This window comes from Castor canadensis, chromosome 2 (assembly GCF_047511655.1).
Source record: "Castor canadensis chromosome 2, mCasCan1.hap1v2, whole genome shotgun sequence".
NCBI lineage: Eukaryota > Metazoa > Chordata > Mammalia > Rodentia > Castoridae > Castor > Castor canadensis.
This window is the reverse complement of record NC_133387.1, coordinates 127,426,818-127,450,879: the sequence shown is the minus strand read 5'-3', so window position 1 is coordinate 127,450,879 and position 24,062 is coordinate 127,426,818. Positions and strand designations below refer to the sequence as shown.

Genomic DNA, 24,062 nt, shown 5'->3' with positions numbered 1-24,062 from the left:
TTCATTTGTGTATCCATTCATCTCATCTTTAAATTATTTAATGTTTACTGAAGATCTGTTACATAACAGTGCTGTGCTAACCACTACGTACACAGCGAATTACTCAAGCATGATCCTTGTTCTTGAGTTTATAATCGATTATCCAAGGATATTCTGCATCTAAGGGTGCTGCTCACAGGAACCTTATTTTTAAAAAAATGCTTTTACTCCACAAACCACAAGAAATTTTAGTTCAGAAGGAACAGAGATACTGCCTTTAAATAAGCACTAGGTAATTCTCACACAGTGATCAAGTACAGTTTATTAGCTTTTAGTTTCTCAGTACCACTGACAACATCTCAGCCTTTCTTTCTAGATTTCTCTGAAAGTCTGTGCATTCTTGAAACTGTTGTCTGTTGGTTCCTGTGGTACTACTTGCTTCTGATGCTTTTCTCAGTACTTTCTTAGCTTCCTGGTTAGGGCAGGGGGAGCACCCATGTATATTTTACACATATGAGTGGTTCCATCCATAGCCTTCTTCTTCTGCTCATCTTAAATATCTCTATGATATGTTGTCCTTAATAACTAAATCTGTTCCTCCATCGTTTTCCTGTGCTCCAGGTTCTCCTTCATTTACTTTCATCTCTTAAACATCTCTATGGAACTCAGCCTCAACTGTGTTGAACTGAAATTTTCTCTCCTAACTTGTCTGTGTCATTCTTACATTTTCTGACAGTGAAAAGTTCCATTGTCTATACTCAGTTGGCCATTGCTAATATTTATTGAGCACTTACTTTATATTACTGAAAGAAATTCAGGAAATTTAATCTGGCAGCAGTATTCATGGATCCGGAGCAGAAAAAAACTGGAAGTGAAAAGAAACCTAAGATTCAGTATAGGAAACAGGTGTGAGGGGCTGGAGTATATAGCCACTGACAAGGAGGATAGAGCAATGGAGCAAAACTGAAAGAAAGATTTTAATGGAAGGGTGAGAAAGACATTGGCATTAAATTTCCAGTAGCTGAAAAAGGACAAATTAAAGATAACTCTGCATACAATGGCTGAGAAAATGGTAAGCACCTGTTTCAGCAAAGGACAACAAGGTAGAGAAAGTACAAGATAAGCTTGATCTTAAACATACTGAATTTTGTATTATTACATACAAACCAAAGGCATTTGTTTTTAACCTGTGCGATTAGAGCCCAATTGAAATGATCAGGTTTGATGTTTGTTAGCACATTGTAGGCAGACAGGACATGACTAAATCCTGGCTTGTTTTACTTCTATGTATAGAACCTTTTAAAATCAATCTAATTTTCACCTTTAGCAAAGGGAGGAAACAAAATTGGAAGCCATTTTATTGAGTATATTTTTTTGCCAGACAATTCTGTAGGCATACCTTTCCTATCGTTTTATTCCTGAAAGTAGCTCTCCTGTGAGATAGGTACTATTGTCATTTCCATTCTACAGATCCTCAGTGAGGCTCGGAGAGACTAAAGGACCTAGGATCACATAACTAGAAAGTGATAGAGCCAGAATTTGAGTCAAGGACTGTCTCCAAAGCCAATGATTTTAACCAACTTATGCAACATGCTTTCGTTGTGCCCCACTGAACAGGCTTACCTACTTATCTATGTAGATTTACTAAGTGCTATACAGTGTACACTGTGGTAAGTGTTCTACATGTATTATTTTATTTAATCATCTGACAAACCTATGAACTTGGTACTGCTAATATCTGCAATTTACAAATGAATCATTCGTGAGGGAATAATTTCCCAAAGTTACATGGCTAGAAAATAGCAGAATATTAGATTTTATGCCGAAATCTAATGGATTTCAAAGCCTCCGCTCTTTTGCATTCCTAAAAGTTATTTTGAGGACGAAATGACCTTTCATTGTCTTGACCTTAAGGCATAAAGCAGACAGTCTTTAGTTTATAGTCATAGTGTTAGCATTTACAGCAGCAGAAGAGCATCAAAGTGATGGCCAAAGGAGAACATACTAGGGAAAACCAAAAGAGAGATTTCCAGTTGAGGAGCAGCAGGAGAGAAAGGAGTCAGAGAAGCCTAACAATAACAAAAATACAGTAAGAATGAGGAATAAGGAAGAGGATCACAAAGATTTGAAGCATAAGTGGTAATACATGCCACAAAAAACTGGAAAAGGATAAAGTGAGTGAGCTCTTCCAGCAAACTCCTCAGTGAATATCACACCATCCACCCAGTTTCCCAATGCAGAAGGCTAAGAATTGTCCTTTTTAAACTTCCCTCAGTCCTCCATTCAGATAATTTTGATAGAGTTTTGGACATGTTGTTCCAAAATATGGCACCTTGGCGTTTGAGGAGACAGTGCAAGCAGGAAGGTCACTCTGACCTTTGGCTGCTGCTCTCCCCTGTAGCAAGCCATAAAGAGATTCTTTGATTTTCTTCTAAGGTCAATCATCAGACCTTTATTCTGGATAGGTCCTCTATGTACCTGTAGGGAAGGAATGTCACACAGAAACATAGCAAGGAATCTGTGCAAACAGTCATAAGCTGTAATAACCTAAGTAATAAACTTAGTAATGAATTAAGTCCCCCTCGCTTATTACCATCTAATGCATCATACCCTTCTGTCCTCCAATCATCATTTCATCGTTCTGCCTGACTGTCCATAAAAGTACATATTTATTTGAGTCTCCATTTCCTTTTGTAGGCTCCCTCCTATGTCTCATAAAACTTACTAATAAATTTCATAATTTTTTTAATTAATTAGTCTTATGTCATAGGGACCTCAGCTAAAATCTTCGCAGTGGTCACCTAAAATTTCTCAAAATATCTGCCCTCTGTTCTCTTTTCCTACTGCTGCTTTCACCTCGGGAAACATTGCGTCCTGCCTAGAATCCTCCAGCAACTTTTCATTTCTTTTTGTTTCTCAATTGTAGATGCCTTTACATCCATTCTCCATTGCACATCCAAAATGTTGTTCCCAAAATACAAATGCAGCCAGTTCAGTTTTCTGCTTAAAAACTCTCCATGGTTTCTCACAGACCTTAGAGTCATAACTCAATAAAATCCTCTTTCTAGCTTTCAGAGCCATCTCTCCTCATTAGTCATAATTATTATGATCTGTTTCAGTTTCTAATACCCACTGTGTACTCTGTGACTTACCACACACTATTCCTTCTGCAATACTCCTTCCTTCTCTCCTTCCTTCTCTCTTGTCTTCTGTGTCTCCCCCTGTACCTTTTCCTAGTAAGCTCACCTTTCAGGTCTCATCTTAAATTTTACTTACTTTGAGAAGCTTTTTGGGTCCCTTCGAGGTTAAGTCTCCTGCTTTGCATTTCTGCAGCCTCATGCCCCTGCCAAAGCCATCACTACCCTTTATTGTAATTGCTTGTTTAACTCTCTGTCTACACCTCCAGACAGTTAGCTGTTTTATGAGGATCTGTTTATCTACTCACATTGTTACCCTCAGAATCTAAACCAATGCTAAACCTATAGTAGATATTCAATAAAAACTTCTTGAGTAAGTCCTATAAATGAACCTATACTATGAAATTATCTATGTGTATTAACATTTATAAAAGGAAATTGTGGTGCATTTTATCTTGGTGAGGGTAGAAGGTGAAAAAATATATTAGCCTTTTTTATCTTGTCTCAGTTTTAAAATGAGTAACAGATGAATGAAGCCATCTTAAAAGGAGAACAATCTTGATTTAATAAGAAATTGTCATAATTAATGTATTACAGATCTTTTAAGGGAATAAAAATAAAGAGGAGATGCCCCATTTCAAAGGCTACCCTTACCTGTAGTTCAATAATTAGTAGCAATCAAATGGTATTAGTATGAATATGAATATGTGTCTATATAAGTAGGCATGACAGGAAACATAGATTCATGAATGTAATTTACTTTTCTTTTGCTGGAAATTTGCCTTTAAAATGTTGAACCTTCAAGGTATTGCTGTGCTCCATGAAATGACCCAAGTCAACCACATCAGTTCAGATGTGTTTTAAAAGCTTACCTTAACCTTAACAATAGTTAGATGGCAAACCAGTGTTCTCCTCAAAAAATCTTGAAGATTTAGATATATCTGATACGTAATTTTTATATATATGAAACCTTGAACATGCTTTTATGCAATGAAAATTATATTATGAAATAAATAAAAAATGGTCTTTTTGTTTTTTACAAATTATCCAGTTGGTTAGAAAACATAATACATTTCTTATTAAGCAAACAAAATAGAAAGTGTGTTAATTGTACCCAGTGGTCATGTGTTCAATATCATTTTCTATGTAATATTCCCCAAAAGATTAAAAATGAGTGGGGAAGGGGAAAATAACACCATAGCTGATTCAGTGGCTAGTGAGATAAGGAAAACAATGACTCTCAAGTGTGAATTTTATTCACTGTTTTAGACCTACAAAAATATTTTTATCTGTTTCTGAGAGTAGAGTAAAAGAAGTCAGTAACTCCTTCCTTTTTGTGTGAATTGTTTAGGAGTGTCATTGGTTTCTGGTTAATGTTAGCCCTGTCAGTGCATGCCAGTCAGGCTCTTCCCAGGAGCTTAGAGGGTGTCTAAACCTTGAGAAGGAAGCAGCTGTACTCTGTAGCACCCTGCTTGGAAAGCACCATGAAGGAGTCTAGGAAATGTGGAAACTTGCAGTCTTGTAAGATAAGTCAATCATCAAACACTTAAATTCAAGAGGTAACATGGTGATACAGTAAAGAAATACAAGTCTTAAGGTGGGTAGGATAGTAGCACAGACAATCTTTTAGACTGATACCTGTGAGTTGAAGAGAAGGAACCTACATGTTGGGGTTTACGTTTATCATTTTGTGTTTTACTTTATAAAATTATCTGTTTTTTTTTTTCAAGTTAATCAAGGTCCTTTTGAGGTTCTGTTGTCTTTTCTTGATATTTGGCTTTAAAGTGCTATTCACATTACTACTGATCCTGTGAGAGAAGTAGAATTCTCATAGATCTATGCTTTAATCACTAAAGGCACATAGTCAGTAGTTGAGATTTAATGGGTTCAGAATGGTAGCATGCTACAAAAATACTCAAATATATAAATTGTGACTGTGCGTGTAACACTGAAGACTTGGCCAGCAGTCCTAACACTGGCAGTAATGGAGCAAACAAGGAATTCCACTTCTTCAAGTCACTAGGACATTGCGCTAGGAGAAGGAAAGCTATGGCATTCAGAATGAAGGAACTGGACTCCATGGTAAAGCCTCTGCACAGGAGCTGAAGACTCACACCCAGAGCATCCCGTGAGCATCCTCCCAGCATTGAGGCCACCTGTGTACACCCAAATAAGGTTTTCTTATTTTCAGTATCGGAATCATTTGAATATCATGCTTATATGTAAGGCAAGTCATAGGGGTTTTTGTTTCTTCACTTGCTTGTTTATAAATTTCAGGTTTCATTAGACAACTTTACAAGCTGTCTCATACTTTTTCAGGATTAGACCTTTTTAAGGCTTTCTACAACTTTGGAACTTCACTAGTTTTTAGTACCCGTAGAAACATCCTAATAATAATATCCTTAAGCATAATAACCATACATGTGACTTCTTTCTGTTTGCAGGCCTAAAAAAAGGCTTTGGATTTTTTGTCTGTGTCCCTGAGAAATTCTCTAAAGTTTTTAAAGAAATTTTTCCCCTTCTATGTAAAGATCAAAGGACACAGGAGACAGTTTGGCTGTATATATTCTCATATACTACCTAATAACTTGCCCTCCCTCTGAATCTGAAGCTAGTATCATTCCTACAATGTAGTGTAATCTTTAAGTTTTGTCATTATAAAGAAATTCTAGTGGATTCAGAATTCACTAAACATTTTTAAATGACTTTAAACACATACATAAACGTACTTTCCTGTTTCACACAGTCTTATTTTGCAGTCAGTCTCCTGCATGAATTTTTAGGACAAGGTAATACAAGTGAGTATTTTTGCTGTCTAATACTAAGTTTCCTGTTGCTTGTCTGTTTTCTCTGGTCCTCAGCTTTCTAAGAAGTATGGAGTCCATGTATGTGGAGAAGGTGGAGAATATGAGACACTCACTTTGGACTGCCCTCTATTTAAGAAGAAAATAGTTGTGTAAGATGTCATTTCAGTATTTTCTTTCTTTTTCTTAAATTTAAGTAATGGAAGCAACTTATTATTTTGCTCGAGGCAACTTTTGTTGGGAAAAATAGAATTTGTCCTCTAAGTTCTCAAACGCTCAATTTGTTTAATACCAGTGAAGCTGTCTGTATACTTAAATCAATACCTGACAGGAGGAGGCCTTCATAGAAAGCTATAAACTTTTTAGACATTGTACTTTCGTTTACTTGCTGATTATGGCCTGCAGTAAAACTGGTACCTACACACTGACACTTTTACCTTTCATGAAGTGTGAATTGCCTGTATGATTTATCTCTCATTACAGCTGTGTTTGATAAACTGCCACATCAGTAGTCTGCAGGTTCCATTAACTCCACCCTCTGTTTCTTTTTCTTGACTTGAGCAAGTTAGAATGGTAATCCTAAACATTTCTCTTCAGTTATTTGGGGTTGGTTTTACATACAAGCTTTGTTTTTAAATGAATTCAATTTATGACAAGTAGTATGATTTCTTTACAGTGAGTGTCGGGAAAGCAGACTTTCCTCAGTTGGTTACATTACTATCTATGCTCTAATCTATGCTCTCTTCTCATGTTAGAACAGCATTATATCTGCTTCTACACTCCATGCGTCCTGCAGAGTCTGTCAAAATTGTGTTTGACTGAATGCTGAATATTCTCAGACTTGAATTCTTCATGCATTGTTAACAACAAGAGGGAGTGATTTAAGAAAATTAAGACAACTTAGGTGGATAGTCTAAAAAGCACTTTAGTGAAATGTGGAAAGACATCATCACCATATACAGTATTCATGCACTCTTCTTTTCCTGTTCTTCTAACTTCTTTCCATTCATAATCAGCATAAAAATAGTTATTTGGAATGTTTTTATCAAGTACCTACTATATCCAGAGCTTACTAGTAGGCAGTAGTTGATGTTTACAGTTTGTAATTCATAAAAGTAGGGGATAACATGTCTGTGTACAATTATGATACAGAGTGGTAAAGGTTAAGAGGCCCCATCTCAGTAAAAAACTTAACTGGGCATGGTGGCACACAACTGTCATCCCAAAAAGGGTAGGAGCGCTGTCCTGGGCAAAAATCAGACCCAGTGTCCAGAATAATCAGAGCACAAACCACTGAGAGCATGGCCTTAGTGGTAGAGCACCTGCCTGCATAGCAAGCTTGAAGCCCTGAGTTCAAAACCCTATGATGGATCCTGTAATTTAGAATTTACTTTTTTAGACAAGTGTAACTACTGTTATATTTTATATACTCAAAACTGGTTTGTCACAGTTAGGCTACAACTGACCCCTTATTAAGATTACCATTTCAAATGTCTGATTCAAATGACCTTTGTTTTTCTTAAAAAAAAAAAAAAATTAAGTGACCACCTGTAAGAAGAGAAAAAATAAACTTTATGTGTAAAATTATTTGATTTTAATGAGGAATTTTTAAAACATAGGGAATTATTTTTGCATAGTGAAATAATTTAGAGAGATCAAGGTGGGTCTAGAAGTTTATTATGAAATACATTTGGCTTACATTAGAGTCCAGTTAACATTTTTTAAATCTTGTAAGAAAGACTGGTATAACATTCTCTGTCTAGAAGTAATTTTGAATTTTTCTACCTGTAACATTTTATAATTCACTTTTCATATCAGTTAATATGTAAAGTTACTTGCCTCTGAGATACGAATTTTAGATCAGAAGATGAGGCCTTTTTTCATGAAGAACTCTGATGAAAAGAACTTTAGCTTAGCTTTTCAAAGAGGGGATGATTACAGGACAATTGTAGGTTCTCAAATTAAAAACCTACTTTCTTGTTAGTTACTTTGTGTGTGATGTGTGTGTGTGTGTGTGTGTGTATTAGTACAGGAGATTTTGTTGTGACATTTCTGTATATGTGTACAATATACTGTGGTTTGATTTGTCCCTTCCATTTTTTTCCATTTTTGTTGGTCCCCCTCCCCTTTCTTAAAATGACTTTGACAGGTTTCAATGTTCCATATTTACACATGTATAGAAAATACATCAACCATATTCACCCTCCTTTACTTTCTTAATTTATGCTCCCTCTAGTACCCCACCCCATCATGACCTGCTTTATGTTTCTGTTCACTGGGGCTTGGCCTTCATATCACAATATGCCCTTTGGAATTGGTGAGTCAGGCAAGCCTGCTACCATCTCCCAGCACTGTGTGAAAGATAGCAAGTGCAGTAATTATTTGTCTTCATTGGAAACAGCAGAACAGCCCACTAACTAGAAAGCATTTTTGCTGTGATACAATTGGTCTTAATTTCCTGGGCTAATCTGAGAATATTCTGACAGGTTCTAGTTTTAGGACTCAGATACATCTATGAAGAAAATGGGGACCAAACATCCTAGGAAGTCAAGTTTCCTGTAATTTATAATAGAGAAGAGTGATAGGGGCATTGTTCTGTTTGAACTCACAACAGATCTAACCTCTACCAGTTGCTTCATATAAGTGACAGAAATGATGTTACTAAATTAGAGATTATGAATTTAATAGAATCCTAAAAATCACATTCTACTTCATTTAGTGCTCAGAATGTTGTATTATATCCCTGGATAATAATCTTGATTCCAGATGCAGCAATTGCATCAATTAAGAAAACTATGTGCTGTCATCCTTCAGTTTTTAGTAGGCATAACCAACACTAGAAGGGAGGGCCTGAAACCTTTTGTATTGAGATAGTATTAGCTCAGGTTAATTACAGTTTTGGTGCACTCCATTGTCAAGAATATCAAAAACAAGCTGCCAAGATGAGGTATAATTTAGGGGCAGTGTCAGTTTCCAAGGCTGAAGTCAGGAACAGAGAGATTGGAATTTAATCTGAGAGTGGCATCCTAAATAGGAACTGAGGTTTGACTTTTATTGCTCAGCCAAGACAAGACCAAAGCAGATAGCTCTGAGGAAATGGAGAAAGAAGAAATTTGGGGTAACAAACCTAGTGGGGGGTGCCAAGCCCAGGAGCAGGATGTAGCAAGCAGGAAGGCCTCCTTTTGTCTCCTCTTTCTCTTCCTCCCTATGACTCCTAGAAGCATCCTTTGTTTGAAGAGGCCCAGAAAGTAAGTTATATCTTTTTGTGAGTGTCATTTCTCTTTAATGATTACATTACTATTATAAGTTGCTTTTCTTTTAATGTCGAAAAGGCTTTTTTTTGTTATTTTTACCTGATCATTGACAAGATGCATATTTGTTATTAAAGGTTCATGGATAGGAATTGGATGTTTTTAATCATCAAACATACTTTTTTAATCTTTCTTGGCTCTCTAATTAGGAAGTAAATGTATTTGCTCATGAAAATGTAGTATTTTGGACTCAAGTATTTGGAGGTTTCTTCCCTTGCCCTTAAGTAACTTTACATCACAAAAGTTGATTCAAATATGCTTTTGCAGTAGAGGCAGAGTCAAGGTAAGGAGGTTTTTCAATATTCTGCAATGGTCAAAATGCTAAAATACTAGCATAAACAATCAAGCTACTTCATGAGATAGTGGAGAAATATGAGAAATTTCTATTTTAAAATTTTTAGTTGAAGTGTAAAGCATTATCGCTGTATAACAACGATAGTATATATATATATATATATATATATATATATATATATACAAAGAAAAAACATATATAAGGTTTTTACACATATACATATGAAAAAACATATATATATATGTTATACAAAGATATATCTTTGTAGAACAACAAAGAATAATTAGTTATTAGAACTTCACACATAATATTAGTGCTTTCCAGGGAATCTTTGATAACATTTACATGTATCCATAATGGTGCCAGCAAGCCATTCATACCATTTTACCTGAGTGTGGTAATTACTGTGTCAGACAATCAGTTTTAATAGCAATGATACTACAGTGTGAAGAGTTCAACTCAGGCTTAAAACCTTCACCAGCATGGCTTTTGTGAAGGATAATTGAGATTTTGTATGAAACACTGGATGAATTCCCTCTTAAAAATGAAAAGAATAATGACGATAAAGCGCTAATGTTTAATGTTTAGCCCATATCAAGCAAATTTGTGAAAATGAACAAGAGTTTAGGTCTCAGAATTGTTGAGATCTTTGAATGAACTTGAAAGTTGAATTATCCTTTCAAAGATGAAAAGATGTATTTTTTTTAAAAGTTTGGTATTCTTGATCCTTTTTCCAATTAAATATTAGCCCATTAAAAATACATATTTGTCAGTGGAAATAAATGCACACTGAGGCTTTTTGGTGTGTTCTATCAGCAGCAGGAGTGATTTGCCATAATTTATCTGTTAGATAAATGCACTATAGATTGTTTGTGTTTCAGGGACTCCTCAGAAGTAGTCACCCACTCAGCTGATGCATTTGCACCTGTGGCTTATCTGCGTTTTCGAGAACTGCACTTGGAGGACAAGGCAAGTTGACCCTCAGGTTGCAATGATTTCAGTACAAGAGTGAGATGTGCACATCGGTTCTGCATATATGATTCTGTAACAGTAGATGGTAGGATAAAGAAAAGTGATTTTATCCTTAGTGATATTTTAGCTCCTCAGTCAAAAACTAAGAATTTTGGGTTTTGAGAGCTCTTTACGAAACAAAAGACATTACATTTCTGAAGGGTTTGCAGGTTAGTTGAAATTATATTAAACAGAGAGAAGACAACATAATCCCAAATATTAATCACCTAGCAAGATAAAATAATGTTAATGTGCATAATCCTTAGGGAGAAGGTTTGAAGATGATTTGGATCTTCATCACGCAAAGCTTAAGAGGAAAAAGGAGAAAGCTTTTCTGAACATATCCAGGGGTTCTGAGGAATTCAGTGAGGTATGAGAGAAGGATAGAGAGTGAATCAAAAGTCCACTGAAGAGACTCATCTTAAATACATTGATGGCGAAGAGAGCGAAATATGGATTTAAAGATTTCTGGATCAGTAGGTTTGATTGGCAGGTCTGATCCTTGAGGTGTTACTTTATAATTTGCCATAGAAATTATAGTGAGATTCTGTGAGGAAGTGAGAGTAGTGACAGGAAAAAAGGAATGAAATAGTCTTTTGTACCTTTGATGTTCTTTCCACAAGTTTTATGGCACACTCACAGTTGCATATATGTGATAGGGAATTTGAGGATTCTGCAAAAGGAGGAAAAGAATTGCAGAGAGTGTTTCCACAGTAGAAAATAGTCCAGAAAAATGATGATGAACAGGATTGAAAATAGGGCTTTGAATCAGACTGAAACGTAACTGTTGGTGGCCTTTTGTCAATACGCTGATAGCCCTCAAGAGAATGAGACTATATTATCCAAACGTCTTTCAGACTCAAGCAGAGGAGCTCCTTACTACTTTTGCTATTATGTTCACATGTGGAAACTCAAAAACACTGAATTCTTTTTTGGACACTCCTCCCATTATTAGCTCAGCCCTACCCAAATAGCCCACTATTCACCTTGTTATCTTGGTATTCCACTGGTCTTCACAGTCCATTTCACCTATTACAGAAAACTGTTTTGTCTTTACAGTGCAAACACGTTTTTTTTATCTTTTTTTCTTTTAGGTGACTCCAGTGCCTGACAACTACAAAACATCTAATTATATACATAATTCCTGAGAATCATGTAGCATTTTTAAATTATTATGGCTACCTTCTTCCCATTACTTTTTTTTTTTTAACTTCTTAGAAAAATACATCTTTTTCAAGAAGAAATTAATGGAACCATTGATTGCCTGGGAATATATCAATAGCTTATTCATTAATGTTGCCAGCTTCCACTGCGTGTGCATGTCACCTGTGATCTCTTTGTGACATGTGCCTCTTTTTTTCCTTTTATTTATCTCTAACTCCTTTTCTCTTTCATGTTCCCATCCCATCCCTTCCAATTACATCAGGATGAGAGGCTTCCAAAAGTGAAGATGAAAAGATGATCGCTTCAGCCAGTCAAGCTTTGGTGCTGCCAAAGTGATTAACCATTTTTGTTTTTAGAATATTCATGGTTCAAGTTTTGACATTTCCTGGACAATCAGGAACACTGTCATAACTCTTACTCTTTATTTTATAACTGATTTTGAAATGCAAAATATTACCCATGCTGACCTTATTTACAACTTCTTTTTAATAATAGACTTTACTTTTTAGAGTTGTTTTAGGTTCACAGCAAAACTGAGTAGGAAGTACAGAGTGCCATGTATTTTCCCTGCCTCTGAACAAGTGTAGCCTATTTGTCTCACTGTCAACATCTCACGCCTGAGTGGTGCATGTTTTACAGCTGATGAACCTGCTTCGACCATCCTTGTCACCACTAGTTGTAGTCTACAGTAAAGTTCATAACTGGCATTTTATATACCGTGGGATTTGACAAATGTCTAATAACATGTACCTTCAATTATTATACTACCATTCAGAACAGTTTTACTAGCTTAAAAACCCACTATGCTCCCCTGTTCAGCCTTCCCTCTCTTGGACCCTGGTAACCCTTGATCTTTTTGCTGACTCCACAGAGTTTTGCTTTTTCCAGAATGTCACGTAGTTGAAACCATACAATATGTAGCCTTTTTACATTAGCTTGTTTCACTTATTAATATGCATTAAAGTTCCTCCATATCTTGTTATGGTCTGATAGCTCACTTCTTCTTGGTGCAACATAATATTCCATTGTTTGCAGGTACCATGGTTTATTTTATCCATCACCTACTGAAGGGCATCTTGATTGCTTCTGTTTCTTGGCAATTATGAATAAAGCTGCTGTAAACATCCCTGTGCAGGTTTTTGTGTGAATATGAGGTTTCATTTCATTTGAGTAAATATAGAGGAGCATGATTACTAGATTGTAAGAGTGTGGTAAGTGGATGTTTAGTTTTGTAAGAAGCTGCCAAACTGGTCTATGTAGTAGCTGTACTGGTTTTCAATCCCACCAGTAATTTAGGAGAGTTCCTTTTCTTCCACATTCTCACCAGCACTGGATGTTGTCCAAGTTTTGGACTTTTGCTGTTGTAGTAGGCTGCAAGGTTATCTTGTATGAGTTTGCAATTCCCTCGTGATGTATGATGTTGCACATGTTTTCCTATTTTTATTTGCCAGTCTCTTTGATGAAATTTTTCTTTAGCTCTTTAGCCCATTTTCAATAGTGTTTATTTTCTTATCATTGAGTTAAGAATTCTTTGCATGTTTTGGATAACAGTTCTGTATCAGATATGCCTTTTGCAAATACTAGATCTTTAATTTGTCTTCTCATTGTCCTACTAGTGTCTTTCACACAGCAGAAGTTTTTAATTTTAACAAAGTCACCTTATTAATTATGGTTTCATGGATTATGCCTTTGGTGTTATATCCATTGATTTTCTCCTGTGTTATAGTCTAAGAGTTTTATCATTTTGCATTTTACATATAAGCCTAGGATCCATTTTGAGTTAAATTTTGTGAAAGATGTGCAGTCCTTCTATAGGACTTTTATAGATTCAGTCCTTTTTTATATAGACAGCCAGCTGTTCAGCAGCATTTGCTGAAAAGAATCTTTTCTCCATTGCATTGCCTTATTCTTTTGTATTTGTGTAGTCCAGTTTTGGGCTCTTTGTTCAGTTCGTCTATTTGTCTGTTCTTTTACCAGTACCACACTGTCCTAATTATAATAAGTCCTGAAGTCAGATAGTTTCAATTTTCTGACTTATTCTTCTTCAATATTGTATCAAATATTCTAGGTCTTTTGCTTCCCATTATAAACATCAGAATGATTTTGTTGTTATCCACAAAACACCTTGCTGGAATTTTTATTGGAATTGTGTTGATCTGTAGATGAAGTTGGGAAGTACTGACATCTTGATAATACTGAGTGTCATGAACATGAGAGGTTCTATTTATTTATTTCATTCTTAGAATTTTTCTTGGTTCATCAGTGTTTTGATTATAAGCATTTTATCTCCATTGTTATAACTTAACAGATAAAATGCAGCCTCAGGGCTCTTTTTCATTATTTACGAATTGAAATTCATTCCTCCTCCAAGTGTATTTTTCTCTGTTTAGTTATTTAGCACAATTGTTTCACCCCTAGTAACTAAGGTACAAAATATTTTGGCATCATTTTTTAAGCTACTTCACATTTACCATAACTTGCAATGAGTTATCTTATCCTTTATGTTGTCGTTCTAATATATCTCCTATTCCATTCCATCCCTGGGTCCATCCCTCCAGTTAAACTCATTCTTATGCTCTACATTTTCAGTTTCACTGCCATATTGATTTTCCTTTTTAGAGTTTGTTTCCCTGCACAAAATTCTACATTAATGCTACATTGTTTTCTAAGTTAATGAAATTCTGAGCCATCATTTGGAGGCCATATGGCATATTGCTTTAATATCTTTTTTCAGTCTTGATCTCAGAGCTGCCCTGAGAATTTGCTCTAGGAATAGGGAGCCATTGGATACTCCTTTATTATGCCTCCCCTTTTCTTCCCTTGCCTTTGCTTATTCTGTATTACCTGCTTTGCTGTCTTCTTTCCTTCCTTTAGCTTGTTTACATCCTGCCCATAATGCAAGATTGAACTCAAACATTGTCATACCTCTAGCCTTACAAATTGAACTGCTCTAACGCTGTCTCTTCCCTTTTTGTGACAAATAACTTTATGCACTTTCATTGTAGTTCTTTAAGGACTTATCATTTCTACTAGGTTGCATCTTTCTGAAGACTTTCCTTTTTAATCTTTATATCCTCTGAATCAGCTCTGAGTCAGTTCTAAAAGTATTAGCTAAAAGTTCAGAAAGAAATTTTAATTTAACTCATATTCAGTTTTACTTAATACAGAATCTTAGAGGCATATTTTTGTTTTAATTATATACCATTTTGTAAGTCATTTTCTTTTATCTTGTTGAGAGAAAAATGCTTTAAGCAAACTAGAATGTAAAATACACTTGGAAAGATTGTTATTATACATTTTAAGATATTTATTTACATTTTCACTTTATGGTGACCACCCTTAAAGTTTTTCTACTAAATAATTTACCTACTTAAATTTTACCTTCAAGTTAAAAATCTTAGATTATTTGTGTGAATATTAATGTGAACTAAACATGGAATCTCAAACAAAATAACTGAACAATAAAAAATTCTGTGCTTAAGATGGGGAAATATATTAAAATTTCTTTGGGACCCTGATTTTATTGCTTATGGCAAACTTGATGCAAAAATGTACCATGCATCACTGCAGTGACAAGCTTGAGAAAATGAAAAATACAAGGCTTTACATAAATCAACCAAAAGATCATACTCAAATGCATAACCTTTAACCGAAAATAAAGCTTTTTATTTGTAACTATTCAGAAACTCTTCCTTGCATAGTTGTTATAGATTTTCACACAATTTTATGAGAAATTCTATTTCAAGTTAATGAGTCCATTGTATTTATAAAGAAACAAAAGTCACAGAAATTTTGTCTTAATTTTATTAGTGTCCCCCACTTTCACCTAGTACTTAATTTTGCATTTTGTAGCAGTAATCTCCAAGTACTAGTAATCCTGTAATCATTTAACACTTAAGTTTGTTTTTATTAAAATAATCTCATGAGACAATTATATATATTTATAATTTTATATAATTATAAAACTTCAAATTCCTAGAATTTATTACTTTTGAAGACATCATCAATCCCTTAGCCCATTTTTTGGCCCTTCCATTTTACTTTTCATTGCTTCAGATATATCATCAAATATCATGAAAATATTGTAACATTAAACCATCTCTGTGCTTTACTTTTCAGTCTGACTTACATCTTTGAGTACCTACTCTGTTTAAAAAGCTATCTGGTCTACATGAAATTCATTATAAATAAGAAAATTACCAAATAATTCTATGCTTAATATTAAGTTCCAGGGATTGCTGATAATTATCCCCAGAGCTATGACTACCGGTTGCTAATCTCAGCTGAATTTATAGCCAGAATATGTTGTCTACTGAAGGTGAGCAGTGATGTTTATGGCCCTGTTTTTCTTAAAATAGTGGTAGAGGCAGAGAGGTTACATGTTTGTTTATGTTTGGATGAGGACAGTTAAAGGCAGGCCTCTTGAGTGTACTATACGTGGGTGTTCACCCTCACTACTTGTAGCAACATGTGTCATCTCAAAGATCCCATCATCAGTAATGCTGTCACTGTTTCCATGCTACCTCAAAAACATTTCCCATATACAGAAGACAAAGGAAGAAAGAAGATGAAAGATGACTATATTAACCAATCACCCCATTTCACCTTCTCGCAATGTATGACCTCAGGCTAAAAAGCAGAAAACTAATTTAGTAAGGTAGAGGAAGGTACTTAGCAGCCTTTAAAACTTAACACCATAAACGTAAATGATACAACTTGGGACTTTGATGAGCCTTGGGCCATAGATACTAATGGGTTGTTACTGCTACAAATGACTATGGTAGCAGATTAATCAAGCATTAAAGTCACCACAATTTATTGCTTTTCGATTCATTTCCATCCCTCACAAATGGTCTTCAGTAGTATAGCAATGACATGACATTCTACTGTGTCAGAAAGTCAGGAATCAAAATGGGCATTGGAAGAGTTTTTGTACCCTAAATCTTGGAAGATTTACCAACTTAGGAATGGAAAATAACAAAAGCAATCATTTGTTTTCCTTTTCTGCTTCTACACTAATGTTTACCTTGTCATACTATCCCATACAACTTTTTATTGATATTTTTTAAAATAAAATTTATGGTTGGTGTTTTCTTCAAGCTTCAGCTTGGTGATTTCTTGTAAAAGAGAAGCAGTGTATTGTTTATTCATTCAGCACATATTCAATGAGTGCTTATAGAATGCCTGATACTGTTTAGACATCACAATTGTGTGCTTGGAACTTGAATCCTGTGGAGTGAGACAGACAAACAAGCAAAACAAAGTAGATGGAAGCTGGGAAACTTGCTCCACTGCCACAGGTGGAATGATGAGATTTGAAGGAATGAGCATGATCTGGGAATCCTGAACTGTGCATGGTGACAGATTTAAACCAAGATTTAGGATAACAGCACCAGTTCTTTCAGTCACATTGACAGAGGTGACTATGAGCTTTGAGTGCTTGAGATAGGATAGAGGAAGGACAGGAGTCTTAGAAAAAGCCACAGAGTGAATCAGTGAACTGGAAGAAAGGTAAGAAAGTACTCAGAATGAATCATGGAAAAAAAGAGAAAATACACATAAAAGGATAAGAAACAGAAGATCTAAAGTACATGTGATAAGAATCAGAAGTAGAGGGAAAGTTCAGAAGATTATTATTTGAAAAAATAATAATAGCCAGTAAGAGTATTCCACACTTATGAAACACACCAATGTATAGATCTCAGAAGCCTGATGAACTTAAACCAAATGAAAGTAAAATAAAAATGACATGAGGGTAAAATTACTGGAGACAAAAGCAGAGAAAAAATTAAAGAGAACCAAAGTGGACTGTTTCATTCATCCATTCGTCACATTCCTTCATTAGAACAAAGCCTAACTTTTCAACGGAAGGATTAAAGTCAAAATACGATGGAAGCATGTCTTTTGTAGGGCTGCCATGAAAAGAACTGTAGTCCAGGAAGTCTGTACCTGACAAAAATGCTCCTCAAAAATATCAGTGAGACAACTTACAGGATACAGTAATGCATTTGTCAAAACTCACTTAATGGTGAATCTCTTTATGTAATTTTCCCCTTAAGAAATAAATATTGCCAAGTGTGGTGCTACACACCTAGAATTCCAGCTGTGCAGGACTCATAGGGAGGAGGATTACCATCCAAGGCTGGCCCCTGGCAAAAGTTGTGAAACTCTATCTGAAAAGCACTAAAGTAAAAAGGGCTGGGGCCATGGTTTAAGTAGTACACTCCCTGCCCATGTGCAAGGCTCTTAGTTCAACCACCCCAGTACTGCCAAAAAAACTGACTACTTAATAGCAAACATGATAAAGCCTTTAAGATTAAAGAATAATGATGTCAAAACTTAATGTGAAATGAATCAAAACTATAAGAAGTGGATAGTAATGGATGAATAGATAGGTTTGTAATAAAACAAATACAGTGGTGTTTCCCAGAGATATTTTATACAAACCTCATGGTGACCACAAAATAGTGTATAGTCAATAAACAAAAGAGAAAAGCATTACATCATACAACCACAAAATAAAAAATCATCAAATGACAAGAGAAGAGGTAAATGAGGCAAAAACAATGAAAAGAGAAAATTGTTTACCTATAGTAGACCTAGCTCTCCAATCAAAACTAATTCAAGCTGGACACTGGTGGCCCATGCCTCTGAACCTAGCTACTCAAGAAGCAGAGATCAGGAGGATCATGGTTCTAAGCCAGCCCAGGCAAAAAATTTGCATTTCAACCAATACTGGGAACTATGGCATGTGCCTATTACCCCAAACCCCTTAAATCAGGAGGATCATGGTTCTAGGCCAGCTGAGGAAAAACAAGTTCCTATCCAAAACTACCCGTACAAAAAGGGATTGGAGGCATGGCTCAAGTGGTAGAGCACCTTCCTAGCAAGCATCAAGTCCTGAGTTCAAATTCCAGTACCAACAAAAAAATTCAATTCACCAATAAGATGTAATAATTATAAATACATATGCATTTAGCATCAGAGCACCCAAATTTATGAGTCAAACATTAACAGACTTGAAAAATTAGCCTAGTAGTAGACATCTCATACCCCATTTTTAGTCATTGATGAGTCAACCAGACAAAAAGGAAATAGGACTTGAGTAATACCATAGACAAATTGGTCTTAATAGACAAATATAAAACACTCTACCTCACAATAGTAAGATACACATTTTCCTCAAATGCACACAAAACATTCTCCAAAATAGATCATATCTTGGAGAAAAAAAAAAACAGGTCTTAAGTTTTAAGCTATTCAAATTATGCAGAGTATCTTTTCTAACCTCAATGAATGAAACCAGAAATCATTATTGAAAAACAAAAATTCCTAAATAAGTGGAGGTTAAACAGTGTTGAATGACTAACATCCCAGAGAAAATAATTGCTTGAGGAAGTAGAAAATATCTTAGGACAAATAAAAATACAAACAGTACACCAAAACTTACTGGACACAACAAAAGTGGTTGTTGAGGGAAATTTATCCTGGTAAATGCTCATAGTTAAAAAAGAAAAGTCTTTAGTCAAAGGAACTACAAAAATAAGAACAAACTAATCCCAAAGTTAGCAGGAGGGAAGGGACAAGATTATAACACAAGAAATAAAAGAGAAAAATAATCACTGAAGCTTCGTTCTTGAGAGAATAAAAGGGACAAACCCTTAACAAAGCTAAGAAAAAAAAAAGACAATGATTAGAAAGGAAGGCAACATTACACTGATAAAAAGTATTGCAAGAGATTACTATAATTACATGACAAGTTGGATAAACTAGAAATATATAAATTCTTAGAAACATACAATCTACAAAGATTGAATTATGAAGAATCAACAAGTCTGAACATACTAATAAACTAGGAGAATTAATCAGTAGCCAAACCCTTCCAACAAAGAAAACTTTATGACTAGATGGCTTCACTGAAGAATTCTACCAACAGTTTAAACAACAACCCTTCTCAAACTCTTCCAAGAAAATTGAAGGGAAGGAAACAGTTCTGAGCTCATTTTATGAGATCAATATTGCAGTGATACCTAAATCAAAGAGGCTGTAAGAAACAAAAACTACAAACCCATAGCCCTGATGAATATTCTTGCAAAAATTCTCCCCAAATGCTAGCACACTGAATTCAACAACTCATCAAAAGAATTATACACCATGGTCAAGTGTGATTACTTCTTGGAATACAAGGATGATTTAACAGAAAATTAATAAGATCATTTACTACATTAACAGAATGAAAGTCAAAACCGACATAACTCATGCCAGAAAAGAATTTGACAAAATTGAACATCCCTTTTTAGATAAAAATACTAAACAAACTAGGATAAAAAAAATTGCCATAATGTAATAAAGGCCTTCTTTGGAAAGTTCAGGACTGTCGTCATAGTCAATAGTGAAAAGCTAAGCTTTTCCTCTTAAGATCAGGAACAAGGCAAGGATGCCCCCTTTCAACATTTCTATTCAACAGAGGACGGGAAGCCCAAAGGAATAAGTCAAGAAGAAGAAATAAATCATTTAAATAATGAAGGAAGAAATAAAATTATCTCTTCACAGATGACCTTTTATGTAGAAAACTTCAAAGATTACCACACATTTTTAGAACAAATTATCAAACGTACGTCACTTATTGACCATACAAAAATAAGTGATGTTTCAGTATATTAACAAAAATCTGAAATGAAATTTAATGAAGCAATCTTATTTACAATAGCATCCAACAGAATGAAATAGAAACAAACAATCTAGGAAAAGACTTGTACACGAAGAACTATATAACATTACAGAAAGAAATTAAAAACATATAACAATATGTGTCTGATTCATCAATGTGAAGACAATATTCTTCAAATGTTCACATTGCTTAAAATTATGTACAGATTGCATGAAATTCTTATCAAAATCCCAACGACATTTTTTCAGAAATAGAGAAGACCATCCTGAAATTCATATGTATCTCAAAGGACCCCAATGGCAAATCTTGGAAAAGAGTAACAAAGTTGCAGGTCTCACACTTCTGATTTCAAAAATTTTTGCAAAGCCACAGCAATCAGAGCATCTGTTATACTGTCTGTCTAAGCATAAAGACATGCATAAAATAGGACAAACTATTCCACTGGGTACACAAATAGTCCCATGCATATATGGTCAAGTGATCATTGACAAGAACACCAAGATACACAATAGCAAAACTATAGTATGTTTACAGAAGGTACTTAGAAAGCTCTTCATGTGCAAAAGATTGAGATACGAAGGTGGCACAAATAGTACAGGTATTTTTAAAAGAAAACATCATTATGGTTCCTACTAATGCCAGTATTGCCAACTACTCTGTGTCAAAAACTTAAAAGTTTAGATGAAATAGAAAAATGTCTTAAAACTTTTTTGACACCTAAAAAAATGGCAAGTATGGTGAAGAATTTAAAGGGAAAATTTCTTCAAGGAAAGTTTTCTAGAAAACAAAAGGTACTCATTTTATCAGTTCCATATAATCTTGATTCTGTTAAGAGTACCCAACATTTCTTTGGAAAAGATGATTATATGTCCTTTCATGTTATTGCTTCTTGAGTCAGGGCAAAAGCCTCAGCTCCGGAAAGTCCTAACACATCAGACTTGGCCTCTCCTGGAAAGCCAATCAAGTAAATGAACCTCCTTCACAGTGTGGTCATTCTGCAGAGAACAGAGGCTTAAGGATCTAAAACCTGCCTTCAAAGTGCTTACAGATGACTCATTATAAGAAAGAAAAACAAAGGCAGGGATTGGGGGTTTCCAAGGTAATACTTTGGGTCACATTGGTCTGGCTATCCTCTGTCTGTCCTTAGGGGGCAGTTTTGACCCATTGTCTTAACATGTTCATTAATCAGGTATTTTGTTCCTGGGATGCAAGGTAACTATTGGGGAGAAATTCTCAGAAGAGAGCTCAACTATGGTCAGCAAATAGTAAGTGAAATAAAAGTTCATCTTTTAGAGAAATATTTCTTGAATAGGCCTGTTAAACAATACTCCAGAATAATGAAGGAGGGCTCTTAATCCAGTCAAATGTTGACAATCAAGATTGGCACTTTCTTAAACCTTTTAAAATCACCATAGGAAGGGGACTAAGGTAAAAAGGAGAAAAATAGAGGGGATGAACCAATTCAGGTTATAATACATGTATGCAGGGAAATGTCATAAGGAGCCTCCCTGTATAGCTATCTTAAACAAACAAAAATGCCTTTTATTCGAAACAGAGAACAGGAAGGAAAGACAGGTCCTGTCTGGGGGTGGGTACTGGTGGGTGGGGGGAGTGTATAAGGAAAGGGTGTAGAAGGATGAATATAGTGGAAATATTATGTACTCATGTATGCAAATGGAAAAATAAAACTACTCCAGGAATAGAGTAACAGAGAGTGAATTCAACTATAACGTATTGTAAGAATTTTTGTAAATGTTACAGTATACCCCCAAGTACAACAATAATATAATAAAAAATAAAACATGCAAAAGCATTAATTTCAAAAAAGATTAACCATCACACAGAGTGAGACTGATATAAAAATTTCCTATTTCCTCATGTCAAATCAAGATTTATTTCTATGTAGATATAAAGAGAGCTCAGAAGAAGGAAATGAAATAAAATGGAATTACCTATGTCAGTGACTAGGTCCTTCATCATTCAACAAGCCTACTCAAGAAATACTTAATTCTCTAAAAGATAAACTTCATTTCACTTACTATTTGCTGACTATAGACTAGAGTCCATGATGTTACTTATAACTTTAAGGATTATTTTCTAGTAGGAATTTCAGTGGTTTCTGTCATTTGGAAAAGTCAATCCCCAAAATTATAATTTTATTGTCTTATAGTTTATTAACTAGTTTTGGATAGCCAACAATCTTATTTCAAGGTTCTTTCATTATAGATAGGTAGATAGATAGATAGATATTTCCTCATATTCTCTTGAACCAGTTTTATTCAATTGGTCAAATTAATCTTTACTGATATTAAAATCTTACTGTTAAATGTTTATTTGCATTAGTTTCAAGTTTCCAATTTTAAAAATACACTTAGAAATAATCTTGAATCTTGATTCAGCATGATGAAACAAGAACTTTTTATACCAGTCTTGGTCTTTATGATGCCTAATCTTTTTTTATTTTTGTACTGGGTGGGGGTGCATTGTGGCATTTACAAAAGTTCTTACAATAAATCAACTACATCATACTCAAATTTACCCCCTCCACCATCTCCTTTATCCTCTCCCCCTCATTCCTGGAATAGTTTTAACAGGTGTTGTTTTTCCATTTACATAGATGTGTACACACTATATTCACCTTCCATCATTTCCCCACCTCCTCTCTCCCACTGGTACCAACCTCCCCACACCCAGTCAGCCAGTCAGGACCTGTTCTGCCTTCATGTTTTCTGATTTTATAAAAGAAAAAGATGACATTTTTGCTTGTTTAAGATATCACCACAGGAAGTTTCCTTGTGGCATTTCCATGTATATATGTATTATAGCCCGAATTGGTTCATCACCTCTACTTTCTTCTTTCTACATTAGTCCCTTTCTTATGGTGATTTCAACAGGTTTAAAAATTCTGTATTCATTCTTGTATAGGTAGTACATCAACCATGTTTACCTTCTTAACTTCCTTCTTTTACCCTCCTCCTCTTGTATGTGATCTGTTTTTCATAATATTTTACTGTATTTGTATTAGTTTTATATTCTACATATGAGAGAAGACATGCAACCTTTGGCCTTTTGAATCTGGCTAACTTTACTTAAGATGATGTTGTCCAGTTCCATATGGTGTTTAATCTTGATTGTCAACACTTGATTGTATTAAAAGACGCTTAGGAAATTAGTAAAGCACACTTCTAGGTTGTCTGTGAGGGTTTTTCCAGAGACAATTAGATCATAAGGGCTCTCACCTAATCAATGGTTTCATCTATGATGGATTCAAATTTTAGAGACTATTGGAAGGTGTTGAAATTGTGGAGGAAACATTGGAAGAAGTTGGGCATTGGTGGAATGCCTTTGAAGAGTATCGCTTGGCCCAGGTCCCTTTCTGTCACTCCTGTTTGCTTTCTAGCTACCATGAGATGAACAGCTTTCCTCCATCATGCCCTTCTTCCATGATATTTATGCCTTGCATAAATATGGCCTACAGAGCCGGCCTACAGAGCCAGCCTACCATGGACTGAAACCTTTGAAACTATGAACCACTATAAAACTTTCCTCAGAGATAAACTGTTTCTCTTAGGTATTTGTCACTGTAATGAAAGGTCTAAGATACTCATTAAAATATTTTTAAATCCTAACAAAAAATGAAATTGAACTCAGTAATAATAAAAATATATATATATATATCCTAACCAAGTC

General features: G+C 35.0%; 1 protein-coding gene across 9 annotated transcripts in view; it reads left to right on the top strand.

Annotated features, from left to right (window-relative positions):
* Positions 1-24,062, top strand: part of Dph6 (diphthamine biosynthesis 6) — a 178,705-nt gene that overhangs the window by 120,239 nt on the left and 34,404 nt on the right. For 5 of the 9 annotated variants that reach the window (XM_020164458.2, XM_074065607.1, XM_074065609.1 and 2 more), the window contains 3 exons: positions 5,978-6,072; positions 10,408-10,495; positions 11,632-12,827. In XM_020164458.2, coding sequence (XP_020020047.1) covers positions 5,978-6,072; positions 10,408-10,495; positions 11,632-11,685 — 237 coding nt within the window. In that variant the 3' untranslated portion in view covers positions 11,686-12,827. Of the gene's footprint in view, positions 1-5,977; positions 6,073-10,407; positions 10,496-11,631; positions 15,380-24,062 lie in introns of those variants that run through there. The other 4 variants (XM_074065604.1, XM_074065608.1, XM_074065606.1 and 1 more) reach the window with 2 other exon arrangements.